This window comes from Rhea pennata, chromosome 29 (genome assembly GCF_028389875.1).
Source record: "Rhea pennata isolate bPtePen1 chromosome 29, bPtePen1.pri, whole genome shotgun sequence".
Taxonomy (NCBI): Eukaryota; Metazoa; Chordata; class Aves; order Rheiformes; family Rheidae; genus Rhea; species Rhea pennata.
The window spans coordinates 3,740,528-3,762,996 of record NC_084691.1 but is presented as its reverse complement, the minus strand read 5'-3'; the positions used below and the strand labels follow the sequence as shown (position 1 = coordinate 3,762,996).

Below are 22,469 nucleotides of genomic sequence, written 5' to 3'. Positions count from 1 at the left end.
AATCACATGGGACATTCCCAAAAACCCTGAATCCAGGAAAGATAAGAGGAGGAGAAAACTGGGAAAGGGGAGATTTGGCAGTTGCTTGCTTTACCCAACCTCTGTAGAGAAAGGGCCAACAGCCCTATCCAGCACGGGCTTTAGAGGAAAAAAAGAAAACAAAAAGCACAGCAGTCACAGTGTGACCGCAGCCCTAACCCTCTCCCATCAGGATGGGTGCTGGGAAGGTGCACTTGGCAGCTTCCTCACTTAGAAAGCAGCCACCATTTAGCATGCAGCCACAGGAAATTATGTGGAGGTGGTTCTGGGATTTTATGTCCCTCAGAGGGAGATGCCAATAGCTTTTGTCCAGAGGCTGGAAATTTTATCTTGTTCTGAAAATACTGCAGGATTAGACTGAGTGAAGCATCAGCCAGCAGATCCCTAACCTGTCTGCAGCGAGAACATCCCCGCAAGGTGCTGCAAGCAGAGGGAGGAAATGAAACAACTGTCATTTGGAAATATGTCCTATATTTTTTGTGAGCTTAATGGAGAGCTTAGTGTGGAGAGCAGCTCACCCTCCTGCACCCAGAAAGAGGCTTTCCAGGAGCGGCTTTCCTAATGCTAGGACTTCGTGATACTCACCCAATTCACAGGTCGGCGAGTTCTGCTTTAGAGTGTATTTCTTGGGCATTGCACAGGAGGGTTGCCGCTTCTTGCTCCGCAGTTTCTGGGAGAGGATAGCCCAGGCAGCGTTCCCTCCTCTATATAAGAGGCGTCCCCACCCGTCCCGCCGCTCCACTCCCTCTCTCCTCCGCCCGCGGCACACGGGCACTGCAAACAGGAGCCCTGGTCCGGCCGGCGCTGGGCAGAGTTCCCCCAGAGACGCTCAGCAGACAATTCAAAGTCTTCCGAACGCAATTACATCTATTTCTGCCTTATCGTAACCGTAAAACTGTCAAAGTGGAATTAATAGGACGGCCGCGCGCTTTGATGCGGAGCCTTTTCTGCGTTGTGAGTGGCAGCAGCCGGCTTGGGGAAAGGTGGGTTACGTGGTCACCGGGGCACATTATCAATCTTGGACCTCAATTAAAAAGCCATTTTGTTGAGCATCAGAGCGCTCTGGTGATTAGTTCAAAACGCAGCCTGGACTCTGCTCCACTGGGGCTATTTGACAGATTAAAGCCCAAACTGGCACTATTGTGCATTTTCAGTACGTGCAGCACTGATAAGACGTTATCCCTTCCCTTGCCTGGATCAATACAATATATTATCACTGATTCCTGCTGGTCTGAAACCCATGAAAGCACAACGATAAACCCAGAGTTTTTCTCAAACCCGCAAAAGGCCCCTGGTGCCTTTTTCTGATAAGCAACAGCTGAATGCGCAACATGTGGAAAAAAAAAAAAAAACACACGTACAAGGGTAACAGACTTACTTACCACCCAGCAGGGCAAAGACACATGTGTGCGTGACTGCCTTCACGCTGCTCCTGCCTTCCTTAGATGTCAAAGTGGCTCATGGTGGGTTTTTTGGCTTTCTCTAGGGAAAAGATGGGATCTTCCTTGGGAAAGCATCTTTTGAGAACTCGCAGAGGATGCAGGAGATGCTGGCAAACCTGGAAATGAGAAAACATAGTGCTTAGCTTTAATAATGTCTGGGAGGAAAAAAAAAAGAGACAGCAAAGCTTAGCGATAGACACAACAGATCATCTTTAAGGCTCTTGACCCTGTTTCCTGTGACAATCTCACAGCCAAGGAAACAAACACGACCTGCACGAAACTACGCAGGAACAGCTGCAAAACTGGTTTGGCCACCCAGTTCCCAGGTTATTGGCACCTTGCTGCTGAAGGGAAGAACAGCTGGAGGGATCATGCATGGCTTTGGTGCCCAGTCCCACGCAGCAGTTTCATCCCTGGGCTGATGGCGCAGGGAATGTCCCGCATGGACCTGGGTGGGGACGGCTGCTCCCACTCGAGGCCTTGACAAAGGGAGGGATGACTGGAAAACAAGGAGGGACAAAGGTGGGGTTGAATGCTCAAAAATATGCCCAGGATGGGGACAGAGAGACTGGCAGGAGCTCCTCCGAAGAGGGACGTGCCTCAAGAAGAGCTGTCAAAAAGGGAAAAGGGGCTTCATGAAGGGGAAAGCCCTTGGAGGATGGGACATCTCCCATGGACTTGAACCAACCTTGCACCAAGGGAAGTCAAGGCAGGGCAGGGGAAACCTTCCTGGAGCAAGGACTGCCAAGTACTGGAGCTGAGTCTGCCACGCAAGGAGCAAGACAGGGTTAGACCAGCACCTGCGGACGTGGCCTGCACAGAGGAGGCCTCACCTAGGGCAGAGGAGGCCTCAGGTGACCCAAAGACCTTCCACTGCGGTGCTGGCCCACACTGGGGACATGGTGGCCTCCTGCCCACTGCTGGGGACAGGGCAGCGGAGGAAAAGCTGGGACGAGTTACAGCCTCCCTCCTGGCGCAGCCACGGCACGACTGAAACACCCAGGAACCAGGGCTGCGCCCAGCCCCTCGGCCGCCCAGCCCCCTGCCGCGACCCGATCGCCCTCTGCTTCGTAAGGCGAAACGTAGCTCTGCCAGGCCTCTGCCGGCGCCTCGAGGTACCTCGCGAAGGTGCAGAACAGGCTAATGTGGAACTAAAAAAGACGCTGCTGACAACCCGGGCCCTTAGTGGAGCAGGGCTTTAACGTGGAGTCCCTTAAAATGGGGGCCCGTCACGGAAGGGGCCTAAATGAGGGGGCCTAAACGGGGGACCCTTAATGGAGGGGGATTAATGGGGGCCCTTAATGGGGGGGAGGGTCTTAATGGAGGGGCGTCAACTGCGGGCCCTTCACGGAGACCCGCCGTGCAGAACCCCCCAGCGCTCCGCCATGACCGCACCCGCCCGCGGAGCCACTTCCGCCCGCCGTCACGTGATCGCCCCCGGCCACTTCCGCCCGCCGTCACCCGCCCTTCCCGCCCCCGCTCCCTTCAGCCAATCAACGCCCGCCGTTCCCCCCACCTGACCTTTGCCCTTTGGCTTTTGCCCCTCGGCGATGCCCCCGCCAAGATGGCGCTGTCCCGGGCGGGTTGTTGCTGGGCGCTTTGGCGCCGCGGCCCCGGGCCGGGCCTCGCTGCCGCCCTGCGCCGCTGCCGGGGGCTGCTGGAGCCGCGCTCCGCCCGGGGGGCGCCGAGGTGAGCGGGGCGCCGGCGGGGCCCGAGTCTCGCCTCGGGGTCAACTGTCTCCCCCCACGCCCTCCGTTACCGGCCCTGGCGACCCCCTCCCAACACACGTCGTTACCGGCCGCGGCCCCTTACACCCCGCCAGCGGCAGCCCGTCCGCCTCCCCCGGGCCAAATATCACCCCTAGAGCCCCCCCGTTACCGGCCATGGGCTCCCAATTCCCCGGCGACAGCAGCCCGCCGGTGACCGGCCTTACCCCCACCCCTCAATTACTGGCCGTGACCCCTAAATACCGGCGGTTCCGCCCGCGGTTTGGGGACGGGGGCTGCGGGGGCCAAGCAAAAGCAGCCGTGGCCTCTCCCACGTTGTCTCGCAGCCACCTCGGGCTTTCCTTTGCGGAGCCCGATCCTGCAGAAAGCCGAGAAACCTTTGCTCTAAGGGTGCTGATGGGCGGCCTTTTGTTGCAGGCACCCGGTGTGCTGCCTCTCCACCAAAGCAAGCTCCCGAGCCTTTCTTACTGCCCTCGTGTCGAAAGTCAAGCACATCAATGGGAGATACGAGAGGTTTCTGGAAAGGACATTCCCCCGCTTCTATGTGCTGTATGCGACTTTCACGAAAGGTGGGTCTGAGAGAGGAGGAGGCGGTTTTGCTTCTCAAGGGAGAACTAATGGAGCTGGATGCGCTGCTTGTTCTCTTTTTAACCTCCTCAAAAAACTACAAATCACTTTGTCAGCAATGCTTCCGATTGTTCATCTGGGATGCAGGGGCCTCAGTGTCATCTCTGTCTGTGCAGGAATTCAAGCGCTGTTTTGGGAAGTAAAAGAAATAAGGAAGATCAGGCTAAAAATGTCCCGTCAGCGGCTGAATTTTCATCAGCTTCCCTACAGGGAGATGGAGAGGCTGAGACAGGTGCGGCGCGCGGGCTGGGCTCTGGGAGCGAGGATGAGTGTCCGAGTCGGACCGCCTGGCTCCGGCGGCAGCGCCGTGCTTTGCCTCCCTCCTGCTGCCCGGGGAGGGCAAAAAAACTCCTCTGATTTTGCATGCAGCTGGCTGGCTTCAGCAGGGGGTCGGAGCGGGACAGACCGGCAGCTTTCTCTGGGTTATGGGCTTATTAACGGGGCGTTTCCCGCTAAAAATTGGGTTTGGAAGTTGCCACTGGGGTTGGGATCTATCTCTTGCTATTAATTTTTAGTGAGTTTCATTAACTTCGTATTAAACCCTAATTGTCTGTTTTAATTTCTGAGACAGTTCCGCAGGGACCTGATCAAGGCAATTCCTATCGGGATTATCGCCATTCCGCCTTTTGCCAACTTCTTGGTCATAGTCCTGATGTGAGTACGAGCTTTATAGAGCTCCTAAAACGCTGCCTTTCCCCAGCCAGGGCTTTCCTGGGATAACGACGGGCAGACGCTCAGCGGTGAGCGCAGGGCTTCGGCAGCGGCGCCGATCTTTGGGCTCCTTCCTTTCTGCTTTCTCAGCTGCCTGGGGAAGGAGATTCGCTGCAGAACAGCTATCTCTGCAGACGCTTTGGGAGCGCTTTCGGTAGCGTTCAAATTCAGAGAAAATACGTTTCCCTGTTTCCCAGGCCTGCCTTTTTTTTTCTTTTTTTTTTTTTTTCTAATTTAGTCCTTTAATTGCTTCTGAATTGAGAAAGTATAAAAGGAGAGATCTGTTATCTGCAGACATGCGTTGCCCCCACTGCGCAGACTAAATGCCATGCCAGGTCTCTGGATTGGGTTTTTTTCTTTCCTTCTTTGTACATTTAAGTTCTCCCTTCTGTCCTGTCCTCCACAGAGATCCGGTGTCTTAGATTTTGTGGGATTGCTTTTAGACCCTCTCTTGAGGGCCAGGTTTTGCTGCAATAAAAAGTACCTGTACCTGAATAAACCCAGCTGTCGTTTCACTGTTGCAGCAGGATTTTCTTCGCTGTGTGCAGATCTCTGCCTTTGTTTCTAACCTACAGAAACTGAAACCCGGCGCGGTGCTGGGACCGTAGAGCGCGTGTCCACAGTGAGCAGCCCTGCGCGCGTGGCGCTGGAGAAGCAGCCTCGTTGCACAATTCCTTCCCGGCTGCCTCTCTAGTTCTTCGAACGCTCCTCTCCCTCGCTGCCTGAGCCAGCCAGGCTGTTCCTGGATTTCGAAATTCTGCTTTCTGGGTTTTATGAGCTGTGAGCTGGGGAGAGCCCCGCTGTGTAAACAGCGGAGGGCAGATTCCTTTCGAGGCTTTCCGAGACCGTCAGCCGCAGCTGGGAATGTCCGTCTGGGAACGGCTGCCATCCAGTTACCCGAGCGGGCCTTTCCTGAAGGGCCCGAGCGCGCCGTGCCCTGGGGCCGGGCAGGAAATGCGCGTGGTTCAGGCTAGAGAGAGACGAGCTGCCCCGGAGCACGACGTGGCTTGTGCCTCTTTTCCTCTGTAAAACGAAATCCCATCACCCGAGCTCGTCCGCGCCTCCCTGCGTGCGAGGCTCCCCCCTCTGATCTCGCATCGTCCTTTCTCCCCCAGGTATTTCTTCCCAAGACAGCTCCTGATCCGCTACTTCTGGACCCCACAGCAGCAGGTTGAGTTCCTGGACGCTTACCACGCTATCCGGAGAGAAGCGTATTCGGACGTGGTAAAGAGCTTAGCTCTGGCAGCACGGTCCCTGCCTGAGCCGCGGCTGCAAGAGCAGCTTCAGGAGCTCTGCGCCAAGGTAAACGCCGCCGCCGGCCCGGTTGCGTGGGCTGCCCGGCCCGACACGCGCCTCGGCACGCGCGCTCGCGCTCTGGCTGCGGCGTCCCGTGCGCGCAGGACCCGGCGTCGTGGCGGGTAGGCTGGATCTGGCGTGTCCGCGGGGCTCCCCGAGCTCGCTTTGATGAGCTTGGGTGCTGCTGGTCACCTGGCGCAGCTGTCCAGCTCCACCGAGCCTGATGCTGCCGGAATTAGGCTGCTAATTCCCGATTCCAACGTTGGTCCTCCTTAGCTTGGATCCGGTAGTGACTGGCACCCTTGGGGTGGTCGAAGGGCTCTGATTTTTCAGTGACAGTGAACGTTTTGGCGCTTTCAGGTGCAGCGAGGTTCCCAACCGCGCGTGGCTGAACTCTATGCTGCGAGAGGCTTGTTTTCGGGGTCTCCCTTGGGCCTGAACAAGCTCCGGGTGCCTCACGTGGTGAGTGCCGCTTTCCTCCTCCCCGCGAGTCGGAGAACGTGCAGGTGCCCGTTTCGGGTGCCCTTTTGACCGCCCCTTCTGCTGCGGGTCCCTCGTGCGCTGCTTTGGTCAGACCATAGGCTGCATCTGAGCCTGCCCACGAACGTGAACACGCTGCAGCCACCTGCATCCAGCAGCTCGACTCAGAGTCGAGCTGGTTTCTCTGAGCTCTCTGCTCTGTGCTTCGCTCACTGGGCCACGCTGCTGATTTGGGCGGAATGAGAACTGTCAGGGGCAGCTCAGGGTTTCCCTACGGGCTGTGAGCAGTTGTCTGAATGATTAAAGGGGAACAAAGTGCAAGACAGGACGGAGGAGGCGGCGCTTTGTCCGATTTAAATTTGGGCCTGAGCGGGTCGGACGCTCCGCTCCCGCTTCTGTGCTGTCGTGTGGGCTCACCTGAGATCGCGCCCTTGTCCTCGTTTTCCTTCCCTGCCTCAGAAAGCCCTAAGCCACGTCCTGTTCCTGACGCCTCATTTGCCGGCCTTGTTCCTGAGGTATCGCCTGCGGAGCCACGTCTTGGAGATCCGGCACCTGGACCGTGCCATGCTGCGGCTGGGGCTGAGCGAGCTCTCCGAGGAGGAGCTGAAAGCGGTGAGGATGACGCCCCTCTCCCTTTGCGCTGGGCGCTGTAGCAAGCGCGGGACCCCCCGCAGGGCTCTGTCGTCCTGGCCCTCCCCGTTGCTGGCCCTGCCCCGTTGCGTCCGGGCAGGTCGCGTTCCTCCAGGCCCACCGCACGCCGCAGGATTCCCTCCTCTGTGAGGGTGTTGTCTGAGCCTGGCACCTCAAACCAAGCTGTTCTGCAAAGTAGTGGAGGAACAAGGACTCGCTGTTAAATCCCTGAGAATGCCCCAGCCTTCCTGGTGAGGGCAGAACTCCCACGTGCCCCGCTGAAGCCTGTGTGCGGATGTTGTGCGTGAAAGCACTTCGTGCTGTGGCCTTTTACAAAATCTTGTTTATACTGGTGTCTGAGACAGAGCCAAGCCAATAAATATTCACGTTCAGCTGCAGCTAGCTATCTCGCCAGTAAGTCTCTGAGCAGGGAGACAGATCATGAAAGAAAGAGCAACAGGGAGGCTTGGCCATATCCCCCTCGAGTTTCCCTGCGAAAAGGCTTGGCTCTCGGCACGCAGGGGGCTCGGATCTGGGGGGGCTCGGGGCAAGTGGCAGCGCCACCCACCCCCAGACAGCGCTGTGCGCGAGGGTCGCTCCACGGCACAGCGTGGAACAGTTCGATGTGTCCTGTTTGGTAAGAGGTGACGAGGAAGGATGGCAGCGCGTAACGCTTGACGTTAGGGATTCCCACGTGATCTGGAGCGGCCGCGCCTGAGTGCCCCCGTGCTGATTCTCTGCTGTGATCCGTAGGCTTGTTACCTCCGCGGCCTGAACTCCACGCACCTGAGCGCGTCCGAGTGCAGAGCGTGGCTGGAGCAGTGGCTGGGGCTGTCCTGCAAGCTGCAAGGTAACGGAGGCCGAGCCGGGCGGGCAGAGGCCGACTGGCGGCGCTGAACTGGGCAATGCTGGGAGATCCGCTGCGCTCCGGGGAGCAGCTCCGAGCGCCCTCGCAGAGGGATGCGAGTGTGGGCGCCGGTTCACGCGTGCTGAGCACCAGCCGGGCGGGGATGGCCCGGCCTGCGCCGCTCGCCTGGGTGCCGCTGTCGCGTGAGCCCTCGCGGTGGCAGCCTTGAGCGCTGCAGCAGGGCTGGTGGAAACAAAACGAGCAGAAGGGAAATCGGGTCCCCGAGTTGGGCAAAGAGCCCTCGGGAGAGCGAGGCCGGCTCCTCGGGGGGGGGGATTAGGGACAAAGAGGGGACCCACAGCTTGTGGCGCAGCTCAGGCTGAGCGTGTTTGAAGCTGCCTGGTTTATATCCTGCCGTTTGCAGCCTCTGCTGTGCTCTGCCTCCCTCCCCGTGCTGCTCTGACTCAGCTTTTGTCTTTTCAGCTTCCGAGGCCTCTCTCTTGGCAAACAGCATGGTCTTACTGTCCCTCAACTACATAAGGGCCAAGGAGTGAGAGCAGAGTCCCCGGCTGCGAGCCCTCACCTGTGGCATTGCGCGTGGACTTCCGATCCCAGCCCGTCTCCGGCGCTCGTTGGCTTTGATGGAGCGGAGATCCTTTTGGCAGTGTGGCACGACGGCCCGGAGTCGGCGAGAAGAGCCCCGCGCTCCCTCGCGTCCACACACACACACATGCACACACCCACACACACGCGCGGAAGCGCTGCCGCGCGGACGAACGCGGGACTCGCTCCCTTCTCCGCCGGAGGCGAGCCCAGCTCACGGCTTTCCCGCTGCCCTGCACGGCCCCTCGGCAGCAGGAACGCGCTCTCGGGACCTGGAGCAGGGCTGAGCGCGGCCTCTGCCTTCCCTCCGCCGCGGACGCCGTTCGGTGTTGGCGGGGGGAGGTGGCTTCACTGTTACAACTCTTAAGCTGTGTCACTTTAGCTACAGCCCTTCACAAGGGAGAACAGGCATCTCCTCTGCCTTTCAAAGCTTCCCCGTAGTAACTCCTGATAGCGGGCTCTGTTCGGCATGGGTTTTGCTGCGCCCTTCCACAGCAGGGCTCTTGCAGAAGATTTACTTGGTTTTCTGAGCAGTCTTACGTAGAAAAATCGCCCTCAGGGGTTAGGACCAGACCGCAAAACCTTGTGCTGCCCCCACAGCGACCTTACCTGGCGCTGGGAGTTTCTGTGCTTCTGTTCGGTTCTGGCTGCCTCCCGGGAGCTCCTCTCGCTGCAGGACGGAGGCGGGGGCTGGCGGGAAAGCCGCAGCCTGCGCGGGCGCCCACCTCACCTCGAGCTGCAGCCGGTGGGGCTCCGTCCCCCGTGCCAGAAACGCTGCCGCAGACACGAATTGCGTTCGAGAGGAAATGCTGAAGCGGCGTCTTCGGTTGAGGACGCGGTCTTTGTTAGTCTCCGAAGCGATTAAAGCTCTGCCTAATTAGAGTTTAGCGCTGCGCTTTCCGCTCGGCGCGCAAGGCTTTGGGGGGCAAGAGGCTGGCTGGCAGCAGCTCCCTGCGCGCTCCCCTTGCGTGTCCGAGGCTGCAAGTCGTATTAAGGGATTAAAAACTCGGCCTTTTACCAACTAGTCTTACCCAGCACAGTCAATGCATGAGAACTGTCCATCTGTTGAGTGAATTTGAACCTGCTGTAAGTGTTGTTAAGTGTTTTATTAAAGACAAAAGGAAGTGGGTGTCCTGAGGTTGTGTCCTGCCTTCCGCTCGCTGGCCTGCCGCCAGCTCTTCCACCCGAGGAAGCAGCCCACTAACATGGGAACTTGCCCCCTCCACCCCCGCTTCTAACTCGCATTAGGGTATAAATAGAAACGAAACTGGAAAAAAGAACCAGTAACCAGTTACCTGTGCTTCAGGCCAGCTTTAGGGGCTCCCTCGCCCCGTGGGGAAGACAGCCCTTTCCCTGGCCCAGAGCAAATCCCGAGGTGCGATCCTGGAGCCTGCGCTTGTGCTGCTGGGAGCTTTATTTTTCCTGACTCTGAAATCCTTATTCCAGCAAGAGCATTTCACCGATGTGTTTTTTTTTAATGCCCTGTAAGATGAGATCGACTCACAGTGCAAGTTTGAGCATTTCTTTATTTTTACACTTAAATATTCTCTTTAAATACAGCATTATCACAATGAAAAGAACTGAAAAGGCAAAAAAAAAAAATGCGGAGGACCTGACAAGCTTTGGATTCACACTGGAAAAAAGAAAAAAAAAATGCCACCTGTATACAGTGTGTGTGAGAGAGTTAGAAAGTAGCAGAGTCACTATTTAAATAGGAAGAGGAGCCAGGCGAGCTAGCGCCAGAGTGTTACAACTCAGAAACTAGCAGGTAACGACTGGCTTTCGAGGCGTGATAGCAACGCTGCTGCCGGAACAGCTCAGTAGCACCAGAGAGGAGATGGGTTTCTTACACAGCTAATCGTTCCGAAGGAGCCAGTGCGGTACCAGCATTAGTGTCAGTGAGTTATGTTGAAAAACAAACAAACAAAAAAAAAAAGGCAGAAATGCGCTTTCATTGCACTATTAACAGCATAGTTATCTTTGTAAAAATAGAATAAATCCTATTAGTTCTTTGCTTCTTGTGAAAGCACCCATCCTAAACAGCCACTTAGGATTCATTCTGGCGGGTCAGGGCGAGCAGCCCAGGCTCGGCTGTCCCGGAGCGCTGCCTCCCCTCGCGGGAGGCTCCTGACCTGGCTTCGCTTGTTCCTGCAGTGCCCAAGGGCTGGGACACAAATCTGGGAAGGGACCGTCGAGTTAATTAATTAAAAACAAACAAATGAGAGGAAAAAAAAAAAAAAAAAAAAAAGACTTCAACCTATTCAAGTGTCGCTGTTGGCGTTGCAGCGCAGAGCTGCTCCCGTTCCCGCCCCGCAGCCGTGGGGATGGGCAGGGCGCCGGCCCCGGAGGCTTTGATCCGAACCGAACCCGGCCCAGGCGGCCGCCGGGCTGCGGCGAGGGACGAGGCTGCGGCGTTAAGGCAGGAAGGAAACAGGGAAAGAGCGAGCCCGGGCGAGAGGCTCGAGGACGAAAGCTGCCCGGGGAGGGCTGGAACGGGGCGGCGATACGATCCCGGCACCCGCCGGAGGAGCAGACGTTGCCGCCTGCCCGTGCATGCGCGGGGCTCAGCGCCGGCTGGGAGGGAGGGACGCAGTGGCGGGCGCCATGTGGACGGACGGACGGACGCTGCTGCGGCGAGGGCTCGGGCACAAAAACGGGCTTTCAACCACCTTTCGACAAAGCAAGCGAAACTGGCTCAGCCGCTTCCTGCACCGCAGCGAGAAGCTGCCAAACAGAAGCACGAGAAGAGCCTTAAAAAAAAAAAAAAAGATTTTTTTTTTAAAATTCCCAACCCAAAACAATTCCAGCACTTCTTCAGCCCAGTTTCGCCCCAGTTCTCTCGCCGTGGTCTCCAGGGGCGGCTTCCCTTTGGTGCAGGGGCTCCTGCTAGCAGCTCCGCAAGCCGAAGGCGGTTTCCAAAGGGAAGGCGAGGCGGCAGCCCGGGCTGCTGTCTCGGGCTCCGGCGGCGGCGGCAGGGAAGGGCTCCAGCGTGGCGCAGTCCCTCCTGCTCCCCGCGGCGCTGCCGGGGCTCCCCGCGCCCCCTCCTGCCGCGCGGCCCCATGGATGGGGAAAGGCTGGAGCAGGAGCGGAGCTCCTCGCCTCGCCCGGGCGAGGAAAAGCTGCGGCTCTTCAGCACGCCGGAGCCTCCCGCGCGCGGGCGCCGATCGGGCCAGGAGCGGGATGTAATTAAAAGCAACAAGGTGGTTAAAAAAAAATAAAAATAGCTTTCCAGAAGAGTTTGGGGGCCGTGTTCTCACCCCTCTTGTGCAATTAAAAGGAGGTCGCTAACGAGCGTGGGAAGCCACAGGCAGCATCCCCCTCCACGGGCTCTCCCAGTCCATCCTTGCCCTTACTGGGGAGGCTGGAGCCCGCTGGGGCTGCGCCGTGGCCGAGCGGCTGCAGCAGCACTGGCAGCTGCTGCCTTGCTACGTGGCCCAGTAAACATTCAGTGTGTTAGAAAAAGTCAGCTTTTGTTCAAAAAAAGGAAAAAAAATGGGGGGAGGGGGAAAAAGAGCAAGCCGGGAAGGCGAGCGGTGCCGCCGGCCCGTCCGCAGAGCGGCCGGAGCAGCGGGGCCGGCAGAGCGCACCGGGAAAAAGCAAAACGCTCCCCGGAGAAGCAAGCGGCTCCGGGTCGGCGTGCGGACGGTGACCGAGCGGTCGCAGGCGCCGGCGGCGCCGCGGCAAGCCGATCTCTTCCGGGCCGGGAGAGGCGGGAGCGGCGCCAGCGAGAGCACCGTCGGCTTCGCCCGGGACGAGCAGCGGGACGGAGCCGCCGCTGCCTCCATGTCAAGCCCGGCGCCGGATGCTTGGGAGGGACGAGAACGAGGGGCGGTTTCGCGCTATTGCTTCTAGGACGCGTCCTCGTGCGGAGCGGTCGCGGGAAGAGCCGCCCGGCTCACGCGCCGGCGCTTCCAGCCTTCGAGACGAGGAGCCGCCGGCGCCCGCAGCCTCGCGAGGCGGCCGCAAGCGCTTGGAGTCGTGTAAAACCGTCTGTACAAAGCAGCCCCGTTCCCCTCCCTCCCCCCGGAATTAAATAACCTCGAGCGGCCGGTGCCGCTCCATAAAATATCGTCAATAAATAGACAGTGGGGAAAGGAGCGCCGAGGTGCCCGGGCCAGTCACACGGCCAGGGCAGGCCCCAGCGCCCGCTCCTCCGCGGAGGGCAGCTCGCAGGCTCTCTCCGGGGCCGGCTCCGGCTCGGGGCACGGAGAGTTTGTGCAGAAGGGAGGAGCGGCCGCCGCTCGGCGGCTCTCGGGAGACGGAGGAGCCTCCGAGGACGAGGAGGCAGCGGTTTTGGCCGCTTCGCCCTTGCTCGGAGGCGCGGCGCGGCTGCAAGTCACCAGCGAGGCCACGGGGACGGAGATGACGCTCGCATCCTTGTCGTTCGTGCACGAGGAGGGCGCCTCCAGCTCCTCCGCGCCGCCGCCCTCTCCCTTGGCTCCCAGCACGGACCGCGGCTCCACCTGGTAGTAGACCACGGGTGCATTGTTCAAGTAAGGCTGGTCGCCCGCCGCCGCCGTCGCCTGCTCCGGGCTGTCCGCGAAGCACAGGACGGACGAGCCCGGGGGGAGCTGCGCTTGGATGAGGATCGGGGCGCTGAGGCCCGGGCACAAGCCCTCCGGCACGGCCAGAGGTTCCTCGAGGATGCAAACCCCCAGGCTCTCCATGCTGGAGCCGCTGCTGGAGTCTTCTTCAGCCTTGAGCCTCTCCAGCTCCTCCGCCGTCTGCAGGTGCATGACGGCCGTCTCGTTCTCCGCCATGAACTCCTGGAAGTCCTGCGTCTCCGAAGACTGCGTGCCCAGCCAGTCGCTGCCAGAGCCGTGAGCGGACTCCTCTTCCGGGGCCTGGGGCCGCGTGCCTTGGCGCTTGTTCTCCAGCTCCAGTTTCATGATGGTGTGGAGGTAGTGAGTCCGCACCCGGATGGGATTGAATTCGATCCGGCCGGCCATGTTCCCGCAGCCGTCCCTGGAGCAGCCGCAGGGGAAGGACATGCGATCCACCTGGTAGGGAGGGAGAGGCTGCAGCAGAGGGATGGCAGCACGAGGACCCGCGCGCTCCTCCGCAGGAGCGTGCCCGAGGGGGGCAGCCGCCCTCGGTGTCTTCCCGACCACGTGGGTGGCCCCCGGAGCAAGGCTGGAGCTGCAGGTCTCTCTCCTATGATCCCACCTCAATCTCTTCCTGCAAGCCAGGTGCCAGGAAGACCCCAAGGAGAGCCTGAGCACACCGGCACCGAAGCTGCGACCAGCCCCACCGGAAGGACGTGGCCGAGGGGGCTCGGCAGCGCCACCCCAACTCACCTGGCATTTGATCCCCGCCTGGCTGCAGGCACAGGCCTCCGGATCGCAGTACAGGCGACAGTCACAGCCGCACTCCTCCCGCGACAGGCGGATGGCCCGCAGCTCCTGCTTCTCCTCCGCGTCGATGCGGTGGACGCCGGAGGCTCGGAGCAGGGCCCGGCGCCGCTTGGTGGGCAGCGGCTGCAGGAAGAAGTAGTCGTCCACTTCCACGTTCTCCACGTCAATGTCGTCGTCCGACACGTCCTCCAGCGTGAGGCCGTCTGCCTCCTCGGACTCGACGGTGCCGTTCTTGGTGAGCTGGGGGGCAGAACCAGCGCGTTTAAACGAGGGTCAGAAGCAACGAAGGGTCCGGATCCAGCTCCCACGGAAAATGTATCCGGGTGCAGGAAGGCGCCTTAAACTCCCTGCTCCGTCCCCTCCTCCCCACGCTGCCCTCCCCAGCCTCCACTCCCCCGCGGCAGCAACGCAAGCCCCGGCTCCGAGCGTGGGGCGCGAGCGTCCTGCCGAGCCGAGCCGAGCCGAGCCGAGCGGCTGCCGCTGCCCCGCGCCGGCAGCGGCGCTCCCCGAGCGGTACCTTCATCTTTTTGGCGTGGAGCTTCTCTTCCTTGAGGTGCTCGCGGAGGATTTCCCGGTGATTCACCTCCTGCTCCTGAGCGAACTCGCAGAGCGTGTAGCTGCGGACAGAGTTGTGGCGCTGGGCCATGCCCAGCGAGCTGCCGCCCTGGCTGGGCACGCTGGTGAAGCCCTGCCGGCGGGCGAAGTAGTACACGGTCACCTGGTCGAAGCGCACGTTCTTCCGGCGCGGCGGCTTCTGCCGCTTCAGGATGGAAGTGGCTGCGGGGAGGGAAAACCCGAGCGGATACATCGGAGCGAAAGGAGGCGGCCCAAACCCGCGCCGCTCCGCCGCCCGGCTTCTCCGAGCCCTCCGAGCGCGCCGCGGAGGAGGGCAGGGGGGGCGCGGGCCCCACGCGCTGCCCTGGGCCCCGGCGCGGACCTCGCTGGCCGCGCGGGCACTCACGTATGAAGCCGGCGGAGCTGGGTGGGTTGACGCTGTCGCAGCTGTCCGCGCTGTCGCTGTTGGAGATCTCATCGTCCGAGTTGGAGACAGGCGAGCCCACGTCCGCCTCCTCGAACTTCCTCTTGAGGCTGGCGCTCGTGACCGCGTCCATCGGGCCGGGGCTCGCATGGAGAGCCGCGCAGCGGGCAGGGGCGAGCGCTTCGCCGCGAGGTCTCCCGCGCCAGCCCCCGGCGGGGCTCTCCAGGTACCTGGGGGCACACGGCGCAAAGTCAGCGACCCGCCAGGACGCTCCATCCCAGCAGCAGGGCTGGCGCGGGCTCCGGCGCAGCCCGCTCGACCGTCGCCAGAGCGGGAGCAGCCCGAGGGCCGCGCAGCTTCCAGCCTCCCCCCCGGGAGACGCCGAGAGAGGCCGCCCAGGGCAGCGGTGACAAGCCGCCTCCAGCAGCGCTGGACCACAACGCAGCCAGCCTCAACGTCGCGGCAAAGCTTAAGAATAAACAAGGCGACGTTGGGAGCAGCAGAAAGCACGAAAGGATCCTCGGTCCCGGAGCAAGAGATCCGCGGCCCGGAAGGAGCCGCGCCGCGAGGGCTTCGGCAGCGAGAGCTCCGCCGCACCGGAGGGTTTCCGCACCGCCGCGGCCCCTTCCTACCCCGGGGCCAGCTCCCCAGCCAGGAAGGAAGCCAACGAGCAATCGAGTTTTCTCAGAGACAGGTTCATCCTCCTGAGAAAAGCTGAGAAAACGGTTCAATTCGGATGCAAACAGCCGCACGCGTTAAGTTCAACTGGTCGCAAACTCTCAGCCCGCTGCTCAAAGCAACTCGTCGGTGCCTTAGGCTAAGCAAACCCCCAACGCGGTTTGTAGCCGAGCACAGCACGTGCTTTCTGCTCTCTGCTTTCTGCTTTCTCCTTTTTTTGCATCGCTTTATTATTGCTTAGCGAAACGCCCCAACTCTTGCAGAGCACCGAGCAGGTCAGCGGCAAAACCACCTTGCCCGCGGGGCTGGGTCTCCAGCTAAGTCCCCGTGCGAGAGACGTCACGCTGCAAAGGTTCTCCGGAGGAGCGGGGGGCCGTCTGCCGCCGCCGGGCGCGGAAGGCGAAGAAGCCCCCGCAGGACTTTGCCGCGAGAGGTTCGGGCGTTTTCCCGCACGCTCCAAAGCGAAGAGAAACGCCGAGGCCTGGCGAGCAAGGAATTTTTGGAAGCCCGAGGGAGAAAAGGCGGGATGGAGACCGCTCGCGCTCCCGCTGCTGCCCCTCCGCCCGCACCCACCTCGGCCGCGGGAGCGAGGTCGGCTCCGAAGCGCGGCGAGCGGGACGGGGCCGAGGCGCCGGGAAGGCAGCGCCCGCCACCGCCGCCACCACCCCGGCCTCCCTTCTCCCTTCTCCGCTCCGCGTTTCCTCCGGCGCGGTGGCAACGGTTCTCATGGCAACGGAACGAAGGGGGCTCGAACAGAAACCCACGGACCGCGGGGTCGGACAGATGCTCGCGCCTCCTTTTGCAAGGGCCGCGCCGCCGCCGCTCGGGTTCAGCCTGCAAACACCTCTCGCGCAGCTACGCGCGTCTGCACGGCGAGGAGGTGCCCGGAGCGGGCCGGCGGTCGCCGGCAGCGTTTCTACCCCGGGATCACCTCCCCGTGCCCGGCGCTGCGCGGCGCGGGAAGAAAAAATTAATTCTTGCTGTAGGGAGAGCAACCGGGGCGAGACAGCGCGAGGAAGGAAGAGGAAAGCCGCGGGGAGCCGGGGCTGAGCGCAGGTACCAGGGAGCAGCGAGCAAGCCGCCGAAGGGGGAGGTGCTACACAGGATGAGACAGCAGTAAAGAGACCTGCTGCTAATTCCTCCATGCTGGAAATTCCCGGCCGGAGCGTTGCCCGAGCAGGGATCCTCCTTCTCCGGCCGCCCGGTCGCTCCTCGCGGTGGGAGAGCGCCGGCTGCGGGCGAGAGGCGACGGCCAGTTTCCTTCATTCATTACAGCGAGTTTATATATTTTTTTTTTAATAGAAAACGCACTTGCTCGGCGTCTGGGCCCAGCTGAGGGCTCGCGGCCGGTTCGACGCCCGCCGCGGCAGCCGCCGGGGACGGGCGCCGCGCCGGAGCGGACCCGCGTGCTGGTGCAGGGAGCCGGGAGCCGTCCGGGCCCTCGCGCAGGGCGAGCCTGTCCTCCTCTCTCCTCGCCTCCCGGGCCGAAGGCAGAGCCGGAAAAAGAAAGAAAATCTATTTCCGAAGGCGGCAGGAGTCGAGGAGGGTGCGTGTGGGGGGGGGGGAAATAAGAGGCACGTAGGTTTCATTCGTTTTTATACGGAGACAAGAGCCCCAAGGAGGGAATTTGACTGGAACGGAGAAAGAAAAGGAAACTTCCCCCAGTCCCGGGCAGAGGTTTCCACGCCGTGCTCCGCAGGAAACCGCCACGTGACACTAATTCCCCTTCTTTCCGCTATTAAACCGCGCCGAAAGGAGCTAAACTAAAAATACTAATTTTTCCATGTCAGCAGTTGCTGGAATTGCCTTTGGGAGCGGGAGCGGGGAGGGGCTCCGCAGAAAGCAAAGAGACGGGACAGGCACGGTCACGGGCGCCCAGCGAGACGCCCCGGGGCGAGGGGCGGCGGGGCCCCGGGGCGCCCCGGGCAGCACCCTTCCGCCGTGGCCCCGGCCAAACCCGGCAGCTCCCCGTCGGAGGCTCCCGGCGAGCCGGGGCCGAAGGCGAACGCCGCAGCCGGCAGCCCCGCTCGCAAGCTTCGCCTTTCGGGGAGGCCTCCGGGCGCAGACCCCGCGGCGAAGCCGCCTGCCCGGCACGGCCAACGGCACCGACGCGCCAGCGCTGGCCGGGGCTCGAGGCGTTCGGGTGAAATCAGCGGCGGACAAAGAGCAAGAGGCACAAGCTGGTCCTGCCCCGCGACGACTCTCCGGTCGCAACAACCACGAACGGAAAAACCAGCCAAACGCAGCTAAACTCGGGGGACCGCGGCGCTCCGCACCCCCCCGGCGGCGCACGGGCATCGCGCGGCCCCGGCCACCGGCCTCCCTCGGGAGCAGCCAGGCGGGGAGTTCGGCCCCGGAGAGGCAGCATCTTATAACCCCGTCCCCATGAACAACGGGCTGGATCGCGATACGCAGGAAAAAAAAGCAAAAAAAAAAAAAAAAAAAAAAAAGAAGAAAGCAAAGGAGCCCATTTTATTCCGCTGCAGCACTGAACTCATCCTCTCCCGCGAAGGCGACGTCAAAACGCAAGGCGGATTTGGCAGGTGAAAGACGCCAGCCTGCGGTTTCACCCTCGCTCGAGACGAGGAAGGCGGCGCCCGGCCGCCCTTCCCAAGGGACGGCGGTTCTCCCGGGGCCGAGGCGGCTTCTCCCCAGGCTGGAAGCCCCCGGCGAAGCGGCTTCGCTCTCGAAGTCTGACCCGCTCGGCTCGCGGAGCGCCGAACCCGCCGCGGGCTGCGAAACGCCGGGGGAACACGAGCGCTTCCCCGGCGCCACCCTCGGCCGGCGGCTCCCGCCGGGCCCCGTCCGAGGGCAGCGATGAGGGCGGGCACAGCAGGAGCTCGTCCGAACGAGCCGCAGGAAGCAAATTAAGGAATTGCCACCGCGGTGGGACAGTCCCCGAGGCGGAGCGCGAAAGGGACGCAGCTACTCCACAAACGCGAGGAGTCCAGCAGTTGCGGCTTAGCTTGTTTACAAATTAGTCATGAGAGGCTTTCCCCAAGGATTCGGGTACCGGCCTCTGCAGCCAAAGGCTTTACGGATCTTTTACGCCCCGAGCTGTCTCAGTTTCAAAGGACGCGTGCTCCGATAAAGCCTCGCCGGTCAACACGCCAGAGACCGGAGTTCAGCCCGCATCGTTCCTTAAACCAACAGGACTCAGGCAAGCAGCCGGCCGCAGGTTTTGCAGCAAGCCGCACAAGATTCAGGTTCTGTTCTGCGCTGCTGAGAGCGAATGCAGCTAACAAATAAATCTAGGCTACAGCTCCCGCAGCAGAAACACCAGCAGCGCTGAAGCCTGCACTTATGCAACCGGCATCAAAATTAGCAGCAGTGGGTCCGGGCCGCCCGAGCGCAAACAACCCCTGAAATCGCATCTTCGCGTACGCCGCAGCTGGGCAGCTCTTCCTGCGCCGCTACCACTCTCCTGAGGACAGTCGGACAGTCGGACAGTCGCTGCGTCTTAACGAAACACTCGGGCCCTTCGCCCATCAGCGCGTCCCCGGAATCAAGCCACAAGGCTGGATGTACCCCGCAGTCGCTCGACGGGATATCTTGTTCCAAAGACCTTGAAGATGAGGGTGAAGGTACCACAGTAGGGAGAAGGCCACCATGGTTATCTTGCTGGTCCAGCTTCTCACGAGGGTAAGCACGAGGTTGCTGAATCCGAACTCGAACCTCTAGATGTTCTTCTCACCTGGGTCACAAGGGAAAGACTTCGTACGCAGGCAGATGCGCACTCCAGGGCTCCCTCCGGACAGCAGCCGTAACCGAGGAAAGCTGAGGTAGCTAGGCCCTGGCCAGCGACAAGGAGAACAAGGAGCACCTGAGCTGGGTAAAGCTCCATCCGCTCGGAGACCACAGCTCCTCCTGAAATAAGCCTGCGGTGAGGAGGGGCAGGGCCACATCGCCGTAACTCCAGGGCCTCGGCACCAGCAGAGACACGCTCCGCTGATGGCTGAAGGAAACGGGTGAACAGGCTCCCACCCCTAACCAACAGCAGGGAGGTCTTCAGCAGAAACAGCTCCCTTCCTACTCCTGCTCCCCGCTTCAGGAAAGAAGGCTCCTGGCTGGACAGGGTGGAAGTCACGGCAACGGCGATCAACTCCGCAGCCCCGACAGCAGGAGGTTTCACTCTAACCACCTTCCCAAACATCACCTTTCTCCTGCACGTTTATGACGTGCCCAGAGTCCCAGCTTTCCTTCCCTCTCATATCTTATATTGAGAGAAACACGGTGAGACCACCAATCTTCTCTTCTCCAGGACGTACCTCGAGCTTAAAACCACCATGACAGTCCTTTGCTCTGTATCTGCTCCAGAACACGACCAATATATCCAACTCCTCATCACCTGCTTCTTCCTGTAACCACCCTGCCAAGACCCCAAGGTCCCACGGTTACCTGCCTTCCCAGCAAGGGGGATGAAGAACTCCACAAAGGCCTCACCCAACTCTGGTTGGTCTCCACTGCCTAACTACTCCTTAACCCAAATCTTACACCATCTCCACCCTAGAAGGAACAGCTCCATAGCTGCATCCTTCACCGAGGGAGGACGAAGCCTGTAACTACCCCATCCGTCACCTTTGCCTGCCGCTTCCAGAAAAAAGGAAGGCCCCACAAGTGGCCCAGCGCGCCCGCAAGGCGCAAGAGCAGCAGTCCCACGGGATGGACGGCGCCCTCCATCCATCTTGCATCTTCCCTGCGAGCAGAAGACATCAATCCCCACGCTGACTCGCCAAACCCCAGGCGTCCCTCGAAGCGCCCTCCCCAGAGCGGCGCCGGCCCCGAGGCCAGGAGAGGACGACCCTGAGGCCGTTCCCTCTCCGAGGGGGGGGGAGCGGCGGCTCCCTGCCTGCCCCGCGCCTCGGGGGCAGGGGGGGGGCAGCCCCGTCCGCCCCCCAACCGCCCCTACGGCCGGAAGGCAGCCAGCCGCAGCGCCCCGGGTGCACGGGGACGCCCCGCGCGCCCCGTCCCGCGTCCCCGAAGGGGCAGCTCCTCGCAGGGGCGTCCCCTCTGCACCCCCCCCCCCGTGGTGGTGACCTTCCTGTGCGCCCCAGCGATGGGGACAACGCCTGGGACCCCCGGCGTCCTCCGTGTGCTCCCGCCATAGGTGCCCCCCCCCTCAAAGTGCAGCAGGGGGGCAGCCCCAGCCCCCCCAGCTGCGAGAGCACCCCACGTCCCGCCCCACAAGTAGGGGAGGTGCAGCCACAGAGGACCCCACCTACAAGGGCCCCCCACAACCCGTGCGGCCCCCAGCTACCAGGGCCCCCCCCCCCACGCCTTATAGGCCACCAGCTATAGGGTAGGGGGGAGCCCCAACCCCCTCCAGGTACGAAAGCCCCCTACGTTCCCTATAGGCCCTATACAAGGAGGGCAGAGGGCCCCAGCCCCCTCCAGCTGCAAGTGCCCCCCGCATCCCCTACAGGCCCCACGCGGGGGGGTGGGGGCAGAACCCCAACTCGCCCCCCCCAGCCCCACGACCCCCCCCCCCAGCCCTACAGGCCCCTCCAGCCGCAGCCGAGCGAGCGCTGCAGCCCCCTCCCCAGCTATAGACCCCCCCCACATACCCCCCCCGAGAAGAAGGGCCCCCCCCCCCCAAAGGGGGGGCAGCGCCGCCCCCTCAGAGGCGGGAAGGGCCCCGCCATCCCCCGCCCCGGTCACTCACCGGCTCCGCGGCGGGGGGAGGGGGGGTCTGTGTGTGTGGGGGGGGGGGGGTCCGGGGGCGGAGGCCGGGCGGGGGCGGGGCGGGGGCGGCTCCCCGGGCCGGGGGGGAGGGTGGGGGTGGGGGCGGGGTGGCGGCTCGGCGCGCTCCGGGGCTCCGGCCGCGCGGACCCGCCCCGCCGCCGCTCACCGACAACAATGGAGCGGCCGGCGCAGCGCCGCCCTTTATATAACCCCGCGTCACGTGACGGGGCGCCGCCCCCGGCCCCCCCCCCCTCCCCGCCAACGCCCGCGCCGCGCCCGCCCTGCGGCATGACGGGAAAGCGAGGCCGGCGCCGCGCCGCGGACGCGGCGGAAGGGAGGCGGCGGCGCGGGGCACGCCGGGAAATGTAGTGCGGAAGGGGGAGAAAGGGACGCTGGGAAATGTAGTTTTTTTGGGGGGGGTGTCTGCCCGTGCGCTGCAGGGAGCGAGCGCTGCGCAGGGGCGGGGGGCGGCTGGGGGTGCAAGGCCTGGCCCCCTCCCCCCTTGGCAGGCCCCTGAAGCAGTGTCAGGGATGTTCCCCCCCCCCCCCCGCACCCTTTGCCCCCCTAGCCAGACGGGGTGCACGCACCCGGCTCGGCCCGAGGGTCCACGGGGGCTTTGGGGGCTGCAGGGTTTTACCCCCCTCCGAGGCCTCGCTGCAGAGCCCAGCGTCCCCCCCCCCCGCCCCCCATCCCAGCTTTGCTCCAAGGGGGGGCTAAGGGGAGCCCCGGAGGCGGGAAGGCTCCCGCCCGCAGCGGAAACCCAGCTGGAAGAGCCGAGGTGGCCAGAAGCTGCATTACGGAGGAGTCTAGACAGGAGATTAGCAAGGCTAGAAACAGCACGACGAGGCAAAAAGCGCCTTATTTCAGAAATAACTCAACAGCTGCAGCTTTAACGGCGGAGAGGCCGAAGGGCAGCTCAGCCAAAAAGCGGGCGGGTAAGCCGGGCCTCGGACGGCTCACGGGGGCCAGGCCACGGCTGGCCGCGGGCAGAAAGCCGCCCCGGTCCCCAACCCGCACCCTCCTCCTCCTCCTCCTCCTCCTGCCAGCCGAAGGGCGCGCCGGGAAGCGGGAGCGCGGGACGCTCTCGCCCCGAAACGCTGCGCGGACACCGCGAGGTGGGGGGGGGGGACGCACGGGATCCCCGGCGTTCCCACCTTCGGCTTTTCCCTCCCCTGCTCGAGAACCCGTCGCTCACCTGGGACCGGGGGGACCGGCGGGGAGGGAGCCCCGTCAACCACGCTCATCTCCGGAAGGGTTCAGCGAGCAGCTGCAGCGCTTCCCCCTGGCTTAAGGATTAGCTCAGTAATTAACTAATAAGCAGGTCAAGTTATTCATGCAGGAAAGCTGTTCAGGCAAAGAGCGATTCGATTAAAA

The 22,469-nt window shown here is 62.2% G+C and overlaps 2 protein-coding genes and 1 long non-coding RNA gene across 4 annotated transcripts; 1 reads left to right on the top strand and 2 right to left on the bottom strand.

Moving 5' to 3' along the window:
• Positions 1–664: 664 nt before the first annotated feature.
• On the bottom strand, positions 665–1,899 carry LOC134152212 (uncharacterized). Its single transcript, XR_009960977.1, has 3 exons — positions 1,819–1,899; positions 1,422–1,597; positions 665–709 (listed from the first exon to the last, which is right to left on the bottom strand). It is a non-coding gene; the product is annotated as an uncharacterized LOC134152212 (long non-coding RNA).
• Positions 1,900–3,045: 1,146 nt separating this feature from the next.
• On the top strand, positions 3,046–9,531 carry LETMD1 (LETM1 domain containing 1). The gene is made up of 9 exons (XM_062597302.1): positions 3,046–3,170; positions 3,626–3,777; positions 3,952–4,067; positions 4,407–4,489; positions 5,662–5,848; positions 6,203–6,304; positions 6,782–6,934; positions 7,706–7,802; positions 8,283–9,531. The coding sequence occupies exons 1-9, from the start codon at positions 3,046–3,048 to the stop codon at positions 8,351–8,353; spliced, it is 1,086 nt and encodes a 361-aa protein (XP_062453286.1). The 3' UTR covers positions 8,354–9,531.
• Positions 9,532–9,910: 379 nt separating this feature from the next.
• Positions 9,911–20,240, bottom strand: CSRNP2 (cysteine and serine rich nuclear protein 2). 2 transcript variants are annotated; one of them, XM_062597241.1, is made up of 5 exons: positions 18,834–20,240; positions 14,718–14,965; positions 14,274–14,533; positions 13,700–13,996; positions 9,911–13,402 (listed from the first exon to the last, which is right to left on the bottom strand). In XM_062597241.1, exons 2-5 carry the CDS (start codon positions 14,866–14,868, stop codon positions 12,521–12,523), a joined length of 1,590 nt encoding a protein of 529 aa, XP_062453225.1. In that variant the 5' UTR covers positions 14,869–14,965; positions 18,834–20,240; the 3' UTR covers positions 9,911–12,520. The 2 variants fall into 2 exon arrangements, with proteins under 2 accessions (XP_062453225.1, XP_062453223.1); XM_062597239.1 differs by having other exon boundaries at positions 14,718–20,240.
• Between the last annotated feature and the right edge of the window lie 2,229 nt (positions 20,241–22,469).